General features: G+C 48.1%; 1 protein-coding gene across 3 annotated transcripts in view; it reads left to right on the forward strand.

The window, feature by feature from the left end:
- Window positions 1-17,980, forward strand: part of CCDC169 (coiled-coil domain containing 169) — a 474,842-nt gene that overhangs the window by 342,188 nt on the left and 114,674 nt on the right. For all 3 annotated transcript variants that reach the window (XM_069640296.1, XM_069640294.1, XM_069640295.1), the window contains one exon: window positions 8,430-8,506. In XM_069640296.1, coding sequence (XP_069496397.1) covers window positions 8,430-8,506 — 77 coding nt within the window. The remainder of the gene's footprint in view (window positions 1-8,429; window positions 8,507-17,980) is intronic.

Genomic DNA, 17,980 nt, shown 5'->3' on the forward strand with positions numbered 1-17,980 from the left:
TGGCGCCCAGTAGGGCCCGGTTTCCCCTTGGGCGGTTGTCTTGCGTTAAGGCCCAAAGTTGCTGGCGTGCGGCAGCCCCTCACAAAGTTATCTTGTCAGAGTGCAGTTGCGCCACTGCCATGCACTTCTTGCAGGCGTTGCTAGCACTTTCCACAGTGTGCCAGCGTCCTCTCCTGCGTTGGGCTAGCTTCAGTCCTGCTGTGGCGTAGTCTTGTGCGTTGCCGTTCTCACGTTGCTCGTAGGGGTCACGGCCCGTTGGGGATTAGAGCTAAATCACACACCGATTGGGGCCAGGGGCTCTTTGGGAGTCTTGCACTGCTATTAGTCGTTCGGAGGTTGCAGTGTTGGGAGCGGGTGGTCCGGCTTTGCTCTCCCTGTGCTGTTTTTCTCCTGGTGTGTCCACACACTGCTTGGTGGGGGGGCATGGGAAGTGCTGCTCCCTAGGTGTTGCTGCCGCTGTATTGGTCGAAGAGTTGGAGGCGATGATTGTACTGACTCTAGCACAGTCACCCTCCCGGTTGCAGTGCTGAGCTGTGGATGAGGCAGCTTTCGTTGATCTCAAGTGTTAGTGTTCCGGGTCCACGTTAGCTGCAGGGGCTCCAGAGGGAGCAACGATTTCAGGTTCAGCTGGGTGTTCTCACACGCAGCCTGACTTTACCGTCAGTTGAAGCCAACCTCCCCTCCGATGAGCCTCGGTGGCAGGCATGGTCCTTTGCTGGCAGCTTGGTGGGGAAAGAATGTGGCTATGCTCGGTCTGCTTTCTATGTCGCTCGACGCTCCCAAGCGTCTTAGCTTTGTCACTGCGTTGTCATGCGGGACGGCCCAGCCGCTGAGGCCTGGGCTTCAGGAGAGCGACTTCTGGGGGCTTGTTCATCAGTATACCTGGGCCGATTTTACTTGGGCCGCAGACTGAGGGTCCTCGGTCCCTTTAGCTTCCCCGCTGGCGCGTATTAGCCGCTTACGGGCAGGGTAAGCTGCCAAAAGAATATAATGAGAGGATAACCCTTTTGGCAACTATGGCCAGCGATGACAATTGTGACAGACAACTCCCTTTTCAGGATGGGTAGCCAACATGAAGGATCTTTCAGTCAGCGGACACTGGTCTCAGTCGGAGTACAGACTTCACATCAACCTTTTAGAGCTGAGGGCAATCAGTCTAGCACTGATGGCCTTCCTTCCCTCGATACGGGAGAGAAATGCCCTGATAATGATGGACAGCACAGAGGCCATGCACTGCCTCAACAAGAGAGGGGGTCTGGTGTCACTGTCCTGTGCAGAGAGGCAGTGCAGTCCTGGGCACTAAAAAAGGAATCTCTCTTCTGGCAGTTCATCTTGCCAGAGAAGAATACACAGCAGCAGATGCTCTGAGTAGTCAGAGAACAATTTCCCACAAGTGGGAATTAGCTCAGGAAGTCCTTCTGGAGATCTTCACCCTTTGGAAAATCCCTCAAGTGGATCTGTTTGCGACCAGTGTTAATGGGAAGTGGGAGCAGTTCTTCGCCAGGGAATTTCCTCAAAGAGTAGCTCTAGGGGACACAGTGGAGGTTCCGACAGTCCCCGTCATTCCTCATGTCATCAGGAGATTGAGGAATTTTGTGAAATCCAGGATCCTCATTGCTCTGGATTGGGCCAGGGGAACGTGGTACCCAGACCTTCTGGAAATGGCCATCTCCCCTTCAATTCATCTTCCACAAAGAGAGGACTTGCTCTCGCAGGATGGGGGATCTCCTTCTTCATACATAAATAAGTACACCTGGTTTCTGAGAGGTTGAGATACAAAGATTGCATCTCCCGGAAGACGTGATGGAGGTGTTGCTTTCAGCCTAAGGGCCAGCAACTAAGTACCTGTACCGTTGCCGTTGGAACAGGTTTCGCAGTTGGTGTAGGGAGAAGAAATGTGACCCTTTTGCATGTAAAGTTTGTATTGTTCTTTATTTTTTACTCTATTTAGCCCATTTAGTGCTCCAGGTGACCACAATCAAGGACTACTTAGCGGCACTTTCCATCTTTAAGAGTTCGCCGAGAGATCTTACTTCCACCTTTTACAACCTTTTTTAAGGACAAAGTAGTGTTGAGGGTGCGTTCATCCTTTCTTCCTAGAATGATGTCAGTTTATTTATTTTTTATTTATTTCATTTGTAAACACACATACAAACCAGAGGCATTGAGGCACTGTTGCACATACAAGTCAGGTACAGTTAAGGGGGGGAGGGGGCACAATTAGTCAGAACAGTATGGCAGGGACAGATGCATACGGATACATTAGTAGCACAATGATGTTGTTGCATACATATTAGTCATTCTGAGCATACTGAGGTAGGGAGTCAAGGGGTAGTTGAAATGGGTGATAAAGGAGGGGAATTTAGGCAAAGAGCTGGGTTTTGAGGGCTTTACGAAAAAGCCACTAGGATTTCTCAGTCCTTAGAGTGCCATCTACCGTCTTTTTATCCACAGCCTCATCCTTCTAAAGACGAGAAGTGGCTGTACCGTTTAGCGTCAAGAAGGTCCTTAAGTTACTATATTTCAAGGATGCCAAATATCAGACAGGATGACCAACTGTTTGAGGGTTATTCAGGACGTAAATTGGGGTTAGCTGTCACAAGCAAACTATTTCACGTTCAATAGTTCTGGGCATTACTGAATACTACTCTCTCGCAGACTCACCCAATGGTTTGAGGGCACATTCCACTAGAGGAGTGGCTGCTTCTTCGGGCTCTTGAAAGAGGGGTACTCATGCACGACATCTGCAGAGCTGCTACTTAGTCATCTCTTCACACTTTCAGTAGATTCTATTGCCTAGACTCTGTCAGGGGAGGGGCCTTAATTTGGCAAAGCTGTTCTTCACAACATCAATAAAGAGTAATTTGATTCTATGAAAAAATAATTTCCGAAGCAAGCTGCAATTAGACTGGGGTATCAAAGATGAGGAATACGTGGGAGGAACATTCAGTCGAAAGAATGTTACCATGGGTAAGTAACTTGCTCTTCTGGCGGATTTACCACCAGTGGAATTACTGTGGTAAATCTGCCGATTTCCAGAGGAAAATTAGCAAATTTACCTTCAGCTTGTTGCTGGAGGTAAATCCTCCACTTTACCTTCAAAATCCTCATGGTTTCCTACGTCCAGAAATGGGGAATTACCACCATTTATAATCCCATGGTAACTGCACAGGACCAAATGGTGGTAACGGTAATTGAGTTTGGCGATAATTCGGTAGATTTATCACCAGATTACAGCCAAACACATAATCGGGCCCATAGTTATTCAGACAATTTTCCTGTGGACTGCAAAAATATGGACTTAGACCACTGTGCTATCCCTTGTGATTCCATGCTAATTCCACAGAACCTAATGGTGTTAACAATAATCCAGTTAGGTGGAGTTTTACAGATTATTTGCCATATTACTGCCAAACTCGTAATTATAGCCATTGTGTTTAGGAACTAAAACCTCATTCTTTTTTTTAATTTTGTGAGTATTCTGTATAACAAAATGCAAATAAAATGGGTCTCATTACACGGACGGCGGTAACCATGGCGCTATTAGCGCCATGGTTGCCGCCGGTATTTTACTGAGTCCGCCTTGGTGAATGGGGGAATTACCGCCCCATTCCAAGGGTGGCGGGGCGGTAATTCCCCATTCACCAAGGCCCTTCCCCATTCCCATTTGAGCCCCCAATGGGGCTCAATGGGAATGGGGAAGGAGCAAATAACGGTACCGCTATTAGCGGTACCGTTATTTGCCCTGAAGTCCCTCAGCGGGTCCCTTCCTTAACGTGTGGTCTGGCCACACGTTAAGGATGGGACCCGCTGAGGGACCTCCTAGTATAAGGGATTACTGGCACCAGTGCCCTTACCAGTGCTGGTAATCCCTTAGCGCCATCCGTGTAATGAGGCCCAATGTGTTCAACGTGCCGATTTTCAACAGGATCAAATGAAATGGCAAATGTTTCACATTTGTTTGTTTATTGTGTGTTGCAAGTAAAGTGTGTGTTGAACCTAATAATTCATTTGCATATTGTGAGGAGCCAGCAATGAGACCCGGACACCGAGGAGTCCTGTTTGTTGCAACAAACTTTTATTAAAACAAACAGGGGTTGGAAAATACCTTGCTATCCCTAATCTAGGAGGAATTTCCCTACCTCAATCAAAACTAATGGGTCTGTCTGGTGTGTCAAGATGTCCAACAAAAAGTATGTCCTGTGCACATAATTCTATTCTGACCCTCACAGATTAGATAAACTCTAAAGTGTAAAGGATATTGGGCCTCATTATGAGACCGGCGATAGCTGTGCCAGTAAAACCGGCACGGCTGCGGCCGGAATCATTTTTTTTCTGGTGCCTGGCAACGGCCAATTACCGGGGCATTACGGCCCCGGCGACCCAGTAATTGCCCATTCCCGGGCGCTGAAAAATATTGCTCCCCATTCCCATATGAGTTCGATTGGACTCAATGGGAATGGGGAGGCCGGATGCACCGGCACCATTCGTGAATGTTGCCGGTGTATCCAACATGGTCTGCTTGCGGGTGCTGGTACGCCCACCAGGACAGAACTGGTGAGTGGAAAGGCACCCACGAGCAGACCTCATAGTTTGCCGGTCCGGTAACAATGGTACCGGCAAGGTTAGCGGTACCGTTGTTACCGGACCGGCAAGCTTATAATGAGGCCCATTGTCTCTTGCTTTTCAAAAGTGTCCAAAAGTTCAGATCCAAAGAAAAGGGTTCCAATGAACAATGTTCGAAGTTCCAGAGAATAACTTCCTTCCCCAGATTCCTTGTTCCAATATCACAAGTTAAAAAAAAAAATATGATTCAAAATGATTTCTCTACCCCTTGTATCGTTGCTTTTCTTGGGGAACAGTTCCCTTCCCCAGGCTTTCTCTTCACCTTTTAACACGTTGCAAATCCTGAGGGTATGTCTCTTCCTGAGGACTTTCCTTTCCTTTATATACTTTCACAACAGTTCATAATCCCAAGGGCATATAAAAGGAAAGGGTGCAGGCAAAGGTCAACCTCTAGGCGAATAACTTGATGAGAGCTATGGTGCAAATTGTCGTCAGCAATCGTGTCCCTAGTATTGTGTCTGCCCAATACTCTGCAGTAATTTTGAAAAGACAAGTGTGGGGGCAGATAAGGATTGCGCCAAACTGTCAGACTTTAAAGAATGCACATTTTGAAACAGTAGGGTGTTCAAAAACTGAAAGTTCTTTAATTGGGTCCTCATGGGTATTTTACATTGTCCTAAAGAGAAAAAATAAAGTTGTTTCCAAATCTCTGAATAGATATAAAACCTCAACATGTGTTTCACCACTGTGTCTAGTGGGTCATCAGGAAGTATTGTGTTGTTGCTAGTTAACATATATTCTTAGAAGTAAATGGTCAAGGTTGGTTCATTTATAAGCTGCCTTTCTTGTGTAGGTTTTCTTGTTAATATAAGCAATACCTTTTAAGTTCTGTATTCAGAGATACAATTGTCCTCGTGGATTTGCTCGAATGCCGTCCCACGGAAGGGATCCCAAGGGCATTACCTTTGTAGAGATTCTTTATACCTTATTTCTCAATTGACCTTCACCTGGTATACTCTCCTGCCAGGTCTCGTTACATAAACACTTAGTTTTTTCTTCACATGGTACACCTTCCCACCAGGACCGTGTGATACAAATACTTAGCTTCACCTGGTGTACTTTCTTCCCAGGACTTTACCACACATTACTTTCTCTTTAAGGCTGTGGTTCAATAACCCACTTTTGACTTGTTTTGCAAATCCTTTTATTTCTTTAGCAGTTTTGCTTTTGGCCCCTCGTGTTTTCAAGAAAGCGACTAACTTTATTAGGATATCTGGTAACCCACTTGTGCTCTCTGGGTTCACTGATGACTTCTGGCCTCCCTTCCCTTCGGTTCCCTTCAGTTTCTGTTATTCCTATGGAGTGGTACACATGTGCTGGCAACCCGGTAACCATCTTATTCTCCACTTGTTTAGCAGTTGCCTCCAGCGCTCCTTTGCTCCCACCTGCTTCAGCGTACTGGTTTCGTGTGCGCTCGGTTAAGCATTTTACCCTTCCTGTGTCTCTTTCTGTGGTGCACCATTTCCGCTCTCTCTCTCAGCGGTGAGCTGCCTGCACCTAGGCTTCTCCTTTCATCATTCGGATTCGCCTGTTGCTGTGTTTTCTCTCCCAGATTGGTACTCGGTGTTACTGCTGGTCACACCAAGTTTCAGCTTCTGCAATTCTCCTCTCTCCTTCTCCACATTCTTCTCATTGTCAGGTGTAGCTGGGTCCTATTTAAAGTTCCTGCCTTGAATATTCCTCTTCCAGATTCTAGATGTAAGGAACTCATGGTGGCAACAGTAAAGACAGACAGTGATCACATTTCAAGGGTGTTTATTAAATTGTAAAGGTAGGTTGGAACAGTTAAAGGGTGTTTATTAAACTGTAAAGGTAGGCTGGAAAAAGGCCTAATCTAAACCTAAATCTAAGATGGGAGCAAGCTACGGCCATCAAATAATAATAAGGGAGTCCTAGTGGTGTCTTGTCAAATAAAAGGGCTCAGACTAAAATACCTATTGCAATTCCTTACAACTAGATACAAACAAATAGTGTGGGGTGGTATTCACAAGAAAAAAATAAGTGTTCACAAATGATAAGTCATGATGTGGTAGCCAGGGCTCTCCCTTCCCCACGCTTTGTGCACGGGACAAGGCGGGACTGCTCAGCATGGCCCCCTCTCAAGCTTCCCAGCACTAGATGACAGTTCCATTCTCATGGATCAGTCACTTCGGTGGGTAAGTCTCTTTTCTACAAAAAATATCTTGTCTATGAGGAGCTGATGTGTTAAAAAATAACGAACAAAAAGTTCCTTTCCAATGTACGTTGGGGGATGACTTTTCCCATGGGTCCCCCTCTTCCGGGCTCAGACCCATCCCAAATGTTAGCCTCCCTCTGTCGGGTTCACTACAGCTTTTTCCAAATGATTTCAGCTGTTGCATTCACAAGTTTTAATGTCTTTTTGAACAATTCACTGTCGGGTTCACTCGTGTCAACACATGTCGGGTTCACTCGTGTCAACACAATGTTCTCTTTGCTTTCTCACTTTCCGGGATTCATCTCTCTTAGCTTTCCAATGGTTTGTCGGTCAAAGACTTACGACTGTACAAAGGATTTTGCTAGACCACTTTGAGCTTTTCCTTGCGGCTCTCCTAATGCCTTCTGGTATCGGTAGTTTCAACAAAAAGGAGATCACCCAGAGTGCCTCGAGTAAACACCCTTGTGGTGCCGGATCCCTCTGCAGCTGGTTTTCCCCTAATGTATTAACAGTTCTTTGAACTTTCCTTCATTTGCCATTTGCAACTTTCGTTCAACACAGTTTGGGTTCTTATCGGTTCTCCCCTCAACTCACCGGCTGTGATAAACCGCTTGGCTTTTCTTTTCTCTGGAATCAGGGATGGTACCATGGTAGCAAGCATCTTTCCCTGTCCTGATTATCAGTGTAGGAGTGCTCCGTATATCGTTGACATCTGCCTCAACACACACTGGCTATTGTTCGCAGTCTTACTATCCCTTGTGCGCAGGCTTCGCGGGTCAGGTTCGGAAAGGGCAAGTTTGCTTCTCTCCTTGTCGCCCCTTCGTTCTCACCGCCTTTCTCCTCCTCTTGAACTGCCATGTTTGGATATCTATCTCGTCGTGCGGTCTGCCTTGCTCGTATTGTGCTCTCATGCTCCACCTTTTATCCCTGTGCAGAAGGGAAAGGACCATCAGGTGTGTGTGATTCTGATAAATTGCCTGACTTTGCCGGACCCTTGTGTTGGGACATGCCAGGTAAACGGCTCTGGTGTTAGTCTGTTGTCTTTCGTGGTGTAAGAAAGTGTTTGTGTCGGAAAAGGGGGAGAGGGGTAAAGTGGTTGAATATTCGATGTGGTAGGATGGGGAAAGGTGTTATAAGAAGAGAGGATCTAGCAATGAGAACGTATTGCTTGCCTTAAACTGGTAGTTTTTGTTGCTCTGGGTTCACCTGTTCATTGCTACTGCCTGCCTTCCCACAATTGCTCCTGGAATTTTGGCTTCTGGTTATGTTTGCTTACTACATTGGTATTGAGCCCGTAGTACTGTTGGATAAGTGGACAGCCTGTTGTGGGGGGTGGGGGGGATCTTGCTTGATTTTTTGTTGTTCATCTTAAAGAGTTAACGATCATCTACACATATAGAGCTCCTTCACTTTGTTATGGGGCCCTAACTTTGTGGGCACCTACGATTAAGGTGAGAAATGTGACCATTGTTGATGAGGTTTCGTAATTGAACCTTCAAGGAGAGTATGAAGCAAAGTTATATTGGTGTTCTGGGGGTGATGAAGCCATATTTACAGCTACTGCATTCTGCATTGCCTTCATGATGTAACGGCTGAGGCTAATTGACTTTGTATTTCATTTTTGTAGACCTCTGTAGCAAATGACTCTTCGAAGAAGCAGAAAACAGATCTAACTCATTGCACAAGAGAAAGCAAGATATCAAGGTAAGCACAATGGCTAATTTGCTGCACACTACCATATAAAAATGCAAATACGTTTAATAGTTTTGTAACAGACAGATGAGATTTAAAAAAAAATATTTCTCGGAGAGTATTGCAAAAGTGATGACCTAATTTACATAATGTATTTAGTCTATAATATATGTTTCATTTTCAGGCATCTGGGCGCTTGCAAGAATTTGGTTACAGTACAGAGAAGTACACAATGAAATAATATACATGAGGAGGGAATACAGAGATAATTTACAATTTTGCAATAAAGAAAGAATATACAGAGTAGGTACAATAACATAGATTTATACGTAAATCCTATTTGATTAGGATTTAAGAGGAATCTCGGCTCCGAACGGGTTTTTCAACCAAGCAGGTAGATTGCAAGTGTCAGAGTTGAGGTGCTGCTTCTCTCTCCTTTCCAGTGCTAAACAAAGGATTAGCCTTCCCTGATTGCGCCTTTGAACTATCCAGATGTAAGCAGAGTGACTCAGTGACGAGAATCTTTGCTGGAAGAAAACGGACAAAGCACAAAAAACTTTGAGCAAGCAGACATTCATCTATTCCAACTTGATAGACCAATACAGTGAATCACTGGCTTTTGTCTTCAGAGTTTCTCTTCATGCAGTTTCGTAATTACCATGCCATATTGTTCACCCCACTCTGACACTTCCTTCTGTGATGCTGCCTTCCCACTGCCGCCTCTTTTATTGTTCCTGTCGAAACTATTGGTATTAACTAGCTTGTCTCAGTGGTCCATTCATGCTGCGGGCCATACACTGGACCTTATTTTTAGCTTCACCACTGTAGTTTCTTCTTTTTCCCCTGTCTTAATTTGAACTGACTACAGTGGTGCCGCTTTTCTGATTTGAATTCTGCATGCCGTCATGAGTAACTTCACATCAGGCAGAATTGTTTTGCAATTTATGGATTCAAAACTTGGTGGCATCACCTGCTGCATGGCGCTGGGCTCAGAGAGGGTGCATGGGAGATCCTAGGGCCACTCTGCCATGCTGCAGACCTTTAACAAGGAACGGTCACTGGGCCCAAGAAAAGTCTGATAAGTGGCCAGTCCAACATCTTTACTCTTTCTCCTCTAACTCTCACAGCTGATGGATGTGCTCTGCTGAGCCCTTCGGTGTTTATAACCTTCACTGCTGCAGCGACGCGGCAATGAAGCATTAGGGTTCCAAGCCCAGTGCCATCAAGGCTGCCTTGACAAAAAGATGATTTGTTTCCCTTCATTTGGTTGGTGGTGCCCAGGGAAAGTCTTTGAACTCTTTCATGACTCCAGCTATGGCATCTCATGGGAGGATTTCTTGTTTGCTCATGTGACGACTCTGGGAAATTCGTCCCTTCTCCCAAAGGGGGGAGCCACCCCAATTGAGTCAAACGAGGTAAGCCCGCTCTGCAAGACCCTCCCCTAGGGGATTGGGCAAGTGAGACCTCACTGGGAGTGACTCCCCCTTTGGGGACGAAGACTCCTGGGATAGGTGGAGGGCCCCTGTGAAACCTATAATCTCTGCCTACATAGGGACTACAGATGTTGTAGAGCTGAGGAAACATCTTTAGTTGTCTAACACCCATGCTGACCCCTTTTCAGACAGAAACATGTAATAAACAGAAACACACTACTTACTGGGTACGATGACTTGCTTACACATCGGGAGTCCAGCAATATCTCTCTGGAGGGTTGAGCCGGTGATTCCTTGGCTTCCGTTTCCTAGGAACACAATGCAGTTAAGGCCCCAAACATGTCAAGAACTGAACACAGCCAGCAGAACCTGTGTCTTCTCTGCACTCCATGGTTGCACAGAACAGGTCTCTGGTTGATTCTACACTAGTAAACCTCTGAGTGTTATTACTGTGCGTCAAAGACCGGATGCCTGGGCTTACAGGACCCAGGGATTCCTTTACAATAATCTGTATCTGATTTCTAAAAGAGTCAGTAGCGGCAGCATGAACCATGCTGCTGTCTTCTTCCCCAGCCATTAGTATTGTGGTAGCAGGCAAGAGATCCTCCACATAATGCCCCCACATTCTACATCATGAAACAGATAGTGGGGTCCAGCCCCCCCAAGAGGCTCCACCCGCTCACACACCTTAAGGGTCAGACAGGGGACATGGTCACATACTTCCCCATCTCCTTTTGAACACCCCTTTTATGTGTCTGAGGTAGCAACTATAAAGTAGTCTGTTTGCTTGTTGATTTCCCCCTACAGTAAAGGTGTATGGTCCGGAACCAATCCATGACCCATGAATGGGTTTCTTTATTTCAGGCTTTCCGCACTAGGTGTATTACTAGAACAAACTTCCTTCCACTTAAGTAGTATGTTAGAGCTTCTATTGACCACTTGATGCCAAGACATTATAGTTCTAGGGTCAAATTATTGAGTTCTCAGGAGTATGGTTTAACAAGAATAGGCTGTTCTATCCCATTATATCCCTGGGAAGGGCTGTCCTCAAACCTATGTCTAAAGAGTAGATTTGTAGAATAAAGATATTGTTAAAATCTGATATTGTGAGGAAGGATCAGTGGCACAGGCAAATGCCACTTCTGTTCCTTCTGTCTCCCCGAGACGGCTTGTAGTCTAGGCCATCTGGGCTTCACACGCCCGGTTGCCACTAATTCAACTTTGCCCGACTTCCTCCCAATGTTAACGGAGCCTCTTGAATGCTGTTCTGCCATCTTGGATCTGCCATAGTCACAAATGTGCTCTGGATGGTACATGCCAAGTCTCAACATGTATGTAGTTGGTTCTATTTTGCTAGGGTTCTGCTTGTTGTCGCCATCAGTCAGGGTTCAGATAATGTGGGTCTGGCTAATATGGCCTGCAGATTTCCTTACAATACTCTGGGTCTGATATTTTAAAGGGGCAGTAGTGGCAGCATGAACCATGTGGTGGTCCACTGCCCCAGCACCCAGGTGTTGTGGGGAGGGGGGGGGGCAGAGCATCTTCCCCATACCGCCTGAGACCCTAACTCTTGCAGTTGGTGTGAGCTCAACTAGCATCGAGCAGGGGACATTGTCAAAGGACTCCCAACCTCCAAAGCTTTGAGTGACTTGGAATTGCCAATGTACCTTAGGAAGGGTCCCCAATTGGAGAGCTACTAAAACTCTTGGGAACCTAAGGGGAATATATCAATGTTTTTGTTGTTGGTCATTTTTCATTTTAAAAAAAGACCTTGAAGTAACATGGTGCGTTTATTTCAAAGAAACAAGCTGGCGGTTGATCTGTCTTCGGCTGGGGCCTCCCTTTGGAACAGCCTCCCTGCCACCTTGAAACTTCAGGAAAAACTATCTCCGGTTCCGGAAGCAACGCAAGACCTTCCTCTTCGCCTCTGCCTTTGCCCCCTTCCCTCCTTCTGATCTGTTTTCTGTCGGCATCATGCACCTGGCCACCCTCTGTTCTTCGGGTCCATGTACGTGCTCACCCTGCCACCCTCCGTTGTACTAAGGTCTGTATCTGTACCCATACAGTCCCCCACCCACTTCTCTTCTGCACTTATCAGATAAACCCTGCTTAATCTATCACTTTCCGCTTGCTTGCTGCACTACCATCATTATTTATTCATCTATTTTACTTATTTATTTATTCTGTTCTCTTTTGTTCCGCACTTTCCACCTCTCCCCCTTCCATGCACTTCCCCCCTTGCCTTTCCCATGTACTTGCGCTTTCTCAATGTCACTGAGCCTAGTAAGATCATTGTTTTTGTTCTCCCTTGTTCCCCTCCCTTTGCCTGGTCACGTTCTGAAACACTTGTGTACGAGCAAGATATAAATAAAATATCATTTCATTTCATGCTAACAAGCCATTGATAAAATCCTGTTTTTCAACACATTCCTGTGTGTGTAAAATTGATCCATCTGTGCTTTATAGCAGGTTCCAGTGCTTTTCTCCATGTTTAATGGCCCTGCTCTAAGTTGGTGAGATACTTGGATGCAGTCCTTTCTGCTGTGTGTGTTTACTTGTTTACACTAACCCATACATTACTTGTTTACACTTAACCCATACACCTATGGAGTGCTTGTTAGGGGTTGAGGGGAAATCTACATATTCACATAAAACTGGGAATAATTATATATCTGCAAAATCTCTTCTAGCAGCATGGTCTGCTATTTCAGCACATTAGAAATGCCCTATGAAGGGGGGCGTGGCTAGCCGTGGGATGAGAAAGACGTAGGTCTCCTCGGCTCCCGCGACCGCAAACAAACATCCTCGTAAAATCGCCTGAAATTCGACGACATAAGAGCTGATAACACCTCCGTGTGGTGTCGGACACCCTTGGGCACAAACGAGGTGTAGAGCAGAGGAAACCGCAGCCAATTTCAAGAGAAACGACCACAAGAAGTTTGGAGGTGTATGACATCCAGCCTCCAAAATGGCCGCCGGCGCGCACGGACGAACGCCCTGAAGCGGAGCAGTGAGGCCGCGCTGCAACGGAACCCAGCCTGTTACTGATCCACATACTACATCGGAGGAAGAGTGCGGTCCCAGTGAGGCTCCGGCGGTTTCCCTCCCAACTGGCGGACTACAGCGTACCCGTGCGGATGTGAGTGCGGGGCGCGTATCCACTCAGTTGGGCCGACAGCGCTGCTACTCGAGAACGAGGGACATACCTCCCAAGTGGCCCAACGTGTGAGGCAAACCTGCGCGCCACCGACGGAGAAGTGCTGGTGCGGCTGGGAGGCGCGGGTGAGTGTCCCCGCCTGAGACCTGCTCCCAGTGGCGACGGCGAGCAAGACAGCCCGGGGGAGAGGTGGAGGGCTGGGGGTGAGCCGCTAGAGCCCACGCGGCCCCGTCTATTGGCGAACTTTGCAGGCACCGCGAACCTAACAGCACATACGCAGCCCCGGGGACTGGAGAATTCCCCCGGAGCGAGACCACGTGGCGACAACCGCTGATCCACCGGGCTGGCGAAGCACACAGCACAAGAGGTGTACAGTGGGGGTGAAGTGCTAATACTGATCGGGCCAAATAGCCCACACCGGCCCACAAACTCATGCTGTATCTGGACCCTGGAGGACCACCGCTCCCCCAAATAGTTGGCCGTGTTGCAGTGGAACAGCATCAGGAGCGGACTCTGCGGGGTAGCACCAACCCGCGCATCAAACACACCGAACCATCCTCAATTTGCATTATTGAAGAAGGGCTAGACGCGAGGGCGAAGTACCCGAAGGAGGACTGGCGGGGATAGCTGGAACACGAGGATCGCTCCCAGACTAGCCCAAGCTGTGGTCCCCTAAGCGCAATCACAACGCCTACAGGGTGCGGTCAGAGCACGAATACAGCACGCAGAGAGACGATAACACCTACAAAAGGCCAAGCACGCAGAACCATACGCCGCTAGTGATATTGGTACCTTGGGGAAAGAAAAGTCCAGGAAACTCCCCACACAAAGCAGGATGGATCAATACACCATCCCTCCGCCCCAAGTGTCAGACCTCCACCCGCAATCCGCGAACGAGATGGAAACTGACCAGGGAATTTCATTGAAGGACATTATGGCTGCGATAGCCGACTCCCGCACATCAATGGAGCAGAAAATGGACGGGATAAGTATGGATGTATTCCTCCTCCGACACAATCTCCAAAAACCAACGGCACGCACTGGGGAAGCTGAACATTGCATATCCAATACAGAGGATAGAATGCATAACATGCAACAGCAGCTCCAAAATTTCACAACCAGACTGAAGGTATTGGAGGACAGAATTGAAGATGGAGAAGGCAGATCTAGACGTAACAATGTGCGCATACTCGGCATTCCCGAGAAGGCCGATGGCCCCTGCATGGAACTCTTTCTAGAACAATGGCTGACTGACGCCTTCTCCAAGTTCTTTTCCATAGAGAGGGGCCACAGAGTACCCATGGGCAGACCTCCGCCCGGCGCACCTCCACGCACGGTAATAGTTCTTAAACTACAGGGATCGTGATGCCTTACTGCAACATGCGCGCAACATGCGCGCGCAAGAGGTGCCATCACATTCAATGGCTCCAAAATTGCCTTTTTTCCCCGACTACACCAGGGAAGTGCAAAAGGCGAGGCAATCCTTCGACCACCTCAAAAAACAACTGCAAACAATGGGGGTGAGGTATGGCCTGCTCTTCCCCGCGCAACCCAAGATTTATCACAAAGGGACAACAGTCCACTTCAATGATGCCAAGGAGGCTTGGCGCTGGGCTGAACAAAACATAGACGGAGACTGGTCGACCCCCTGCGACAACAGGGGGAGGAACAGAAGGCCTCCACCAGACCAACAGCGAGAGGCCCGTCGAACACCAGCGCAAGAACCACCGGAAGATCAGGGGGGCTTCTGTCCACTGTCTCAACGCCTGCCGGATGCCCGAGGTCCCGTTGGGTCACCCAGGTTGAACTACTGAATCATTTTGTCTACACACACGCACTCAACAGCAGGCTACACACACTTACCTGATGCGGCCGCGGTGTGCCCCAAGACCGCGACACAAGGAGAGCCCCCTCCCGATAGTGAAACAAACTCCACGTTTATTATACGTGGCAGCTCCCCCCTGGTCACACCCCCAGGGGAGGGCTCCCTCCCCCTGGGAGTCCAGGCAGGGGGAGGCCACCTGTACTTGAAGTTAAACGCATGTAAGGTGTCCAGTTGATACCATGGGTTTTTTGTTCGGGCGACCAATGCTTCTAGTTGGGAGGAGTATGGGGAGGGGGGTCAGGGATTTGTTAAGTTTAGTTACAGACGGGACCTGGCAAACGCACAAGATAATATGGCTAGATAAGACAGTGTTAACCCACGCGCATATTCGCAGCTGGCGCATAACACCGTCAGTGGCAACACAGGCAGTGACTATCACAAGCACCCATGGCATCACATAGCGGTAGTAGCGACGCTCTCAGAACACTGAGGCTTATGACATGGAACGTTAATGGTCTGGGCAATGCAGTCAAGTGCTGGTTGGTGCGGCAATTTCTAAACCGGCGGGGTGCTGACATAGTGTTCCTGTCTGAGACCCATCTTGCGGGCACAGGCTGTACCCTATTCAGACGTACAAACTACAAGCTGACACTCCACTCAGGTTTCACGATGGGCTCAAGAGGCGTCATGATCCTGGTACACAAAAACCTCCCCTTCCTCCTTACGACGGTAACCCATGACACAGGCGGCAGATACGTATATGTGACAGGCAAGCTATGGGATCACTCCATCGCACTGATAGCCACCTATGCACCCCCAACTCTACTAGAGCCACTACTTACTGACATTGCCCTGTTAATCGCAAACAACACTTCTAACCTCATGATACTGGGAGGTGACTTTAATGAAGTCATGAATGTAACCCTGGACAGATCACACTTGCGGAATAGAAACCCCAATATTCCCACCAGACTTGCCACGTTTGCCAACGCACTAGGCCTATGCGATGTATGGAGAGAACTCCACCCAGACACGAGAGCATACTCCTTCCACTCAGGGGCACATGCCTCGCTCTCCAGGCTAGATTATCTCTTCACCCCAGCAACTGATCTACATAGGGCGCAAGAAATAAACATACTTCCCAGAGGCATCTCTGACCACTCCCCGCTAGAACTGACACTCATAACATCCAGGCGGATTCCGCCGCCGAGCTGATGCCTGAATAGCTACTACCTGGGTGACCCCCGAGCTTGTAGACAGGCTACAGGAGACCACCAATACATATTTCGAGTATTTCGAGCTCAAAACACAGACAGCAATGAACCCAGGAACATTGTGGGAGGCCTACAAGACGGTGCTAAGAGGTGAACTAATATTGTGGACGACCGCAAAAAAAAGACAGCACTGGAGCAAGACACTTGAAGCCGAACAACAGGTTAAGCAGGCAGAGGAGAGGCACATAATTGAGGACACACCGGCCTCTAATCGGACATTGCTACTAGCAGAGAAAAGGCTTCAAAACATAGCGATGGACAATGCGAAACAAGCGCATACTGCAATTCGAGCAAGACTCTATGAAACACGTGACAAGGCTGGCAAGATGCTGGCTTGGCTGGAAAGGAAGGAGCAGGGACGCAGTCATGTCCGAAGGCTCGACACAGGAGGGCCGAACGCAGGGGTGACGGATCAGGAAATAAGCCAAGGCTTTACGGAATACTACGCTGAGCTGTACAGAGAACCCACGACACAGATGGACGTCACGATCATGGATCAAATTGATATCCCCACCTTAAATGAGACACAGCTGCAACTGCTGGAGAGGGAGATCATGGAAGATGAGATCCTAAGTGCCATGTCGGGCCTCCAAACCGGTAAATCCCCAGGCTTCCCTAAATGGCTTCCCGGTTGAGCTATGGCGGAAGGTGGGAACCAATGTGGTGGCCCCCCAACTACTCCGAATGTATCAAGATGTCCGAGAAAAAGGCATTCTCCCACCAGATCTGCGAGAAGCAACAATAATAGTGATACCCAAGCCGGACAAGCCCCCGGAAAATGCAGTTCATACAGGCCCATTTCACTCATCAATAGCGAGACCAAAATACTGGGGAAATTACTTGCGGACCGTCTGCAACAGGTTATTCCCTCCCTGATACATCCGGACCAGTGTCAAAGAGATCAACTCGCATGAACCTCCACAGGCTATATTCCGCCCTGGAAAGGGCCAACAGCATACGGGGCCCACTAGCCCTACTAGCAATTGACTTTGAAAAGGCCTTTGATTCGGTGAGATGGGAGGCCATCTGGACCATAATGCACTGCATGGGCTTCGGTGAGAACTTCATGAGGTGGGTGCGCCTGTTGTACGAATCCCCGGTTGCCAGGACCAGGGTCAATGGCTGGCGTTCGGACCTCTTCAATCTGGGGAGGGGCACGAGGCAGGGCTGCCCACTGTCGGCCATGATTTTCGCAATCGCTATCGAACCACTGGCAATCCTCCTGCGAAACGCGCCAACCTGGGAAGGTTTCCAATGGTCTGAGACCTGGGAAGACAGAATATCCCTCTATGCAGATGACCTGCTCATCTATCTGAAGGACCCGAGCAACTCCTGCCCAGAGTCATGCATCTGTTAGAGCAATATGAGGCATTCAGCGGATTACGTGTGAACTGGTCCAAATCCATCCTCATCCCTATAGGAGACACCTCGATGGCAAACCTAGAGGCTGGCTCTTACCAGATCGAGAGGGAACAGTTCAAGTATCTGGGGATACATATCACGAAGCATCTTACTGAATATACAACTCTGAACCTCTCCCACCTTGTAACAAGATTTGCAGAAGATACTCCTCATTGGATCTCCTTGCCACTAACGCTGATGGGCAGAGCGGCCCTGTTCAAAATGATAGCTCTTCCTAAATTCTTATATATCCTGCAAAACGCTCCATTATACATCCACCAGCGAGAATTCCACAAAATCGAGTGCATCCTTCGGAAATTGCTATGGGGAGGAGGACACCCACGAATTGCTCTTGCCACGCTCCAAAGGTCTATCTGGGAAGGCGGGATTGGACTG

The sequence above is a fragment of the Ambystoma mexicanum genome, chromosome 7q, assembly GCF_040938575.1.
Source record: "Ambystoma mexicanum isolate Mex_15411 chromosome 7q, UKY_AmexF1_1, whole genome shotgun sequence".
Taxonomy (NCBI): domain Eukaryota; kingdom Metazoa; phylum Chordata; class Amphibia; order Caudata; family Ambystomatidae; genus Ambystoma; species Ambystoma mexicanum.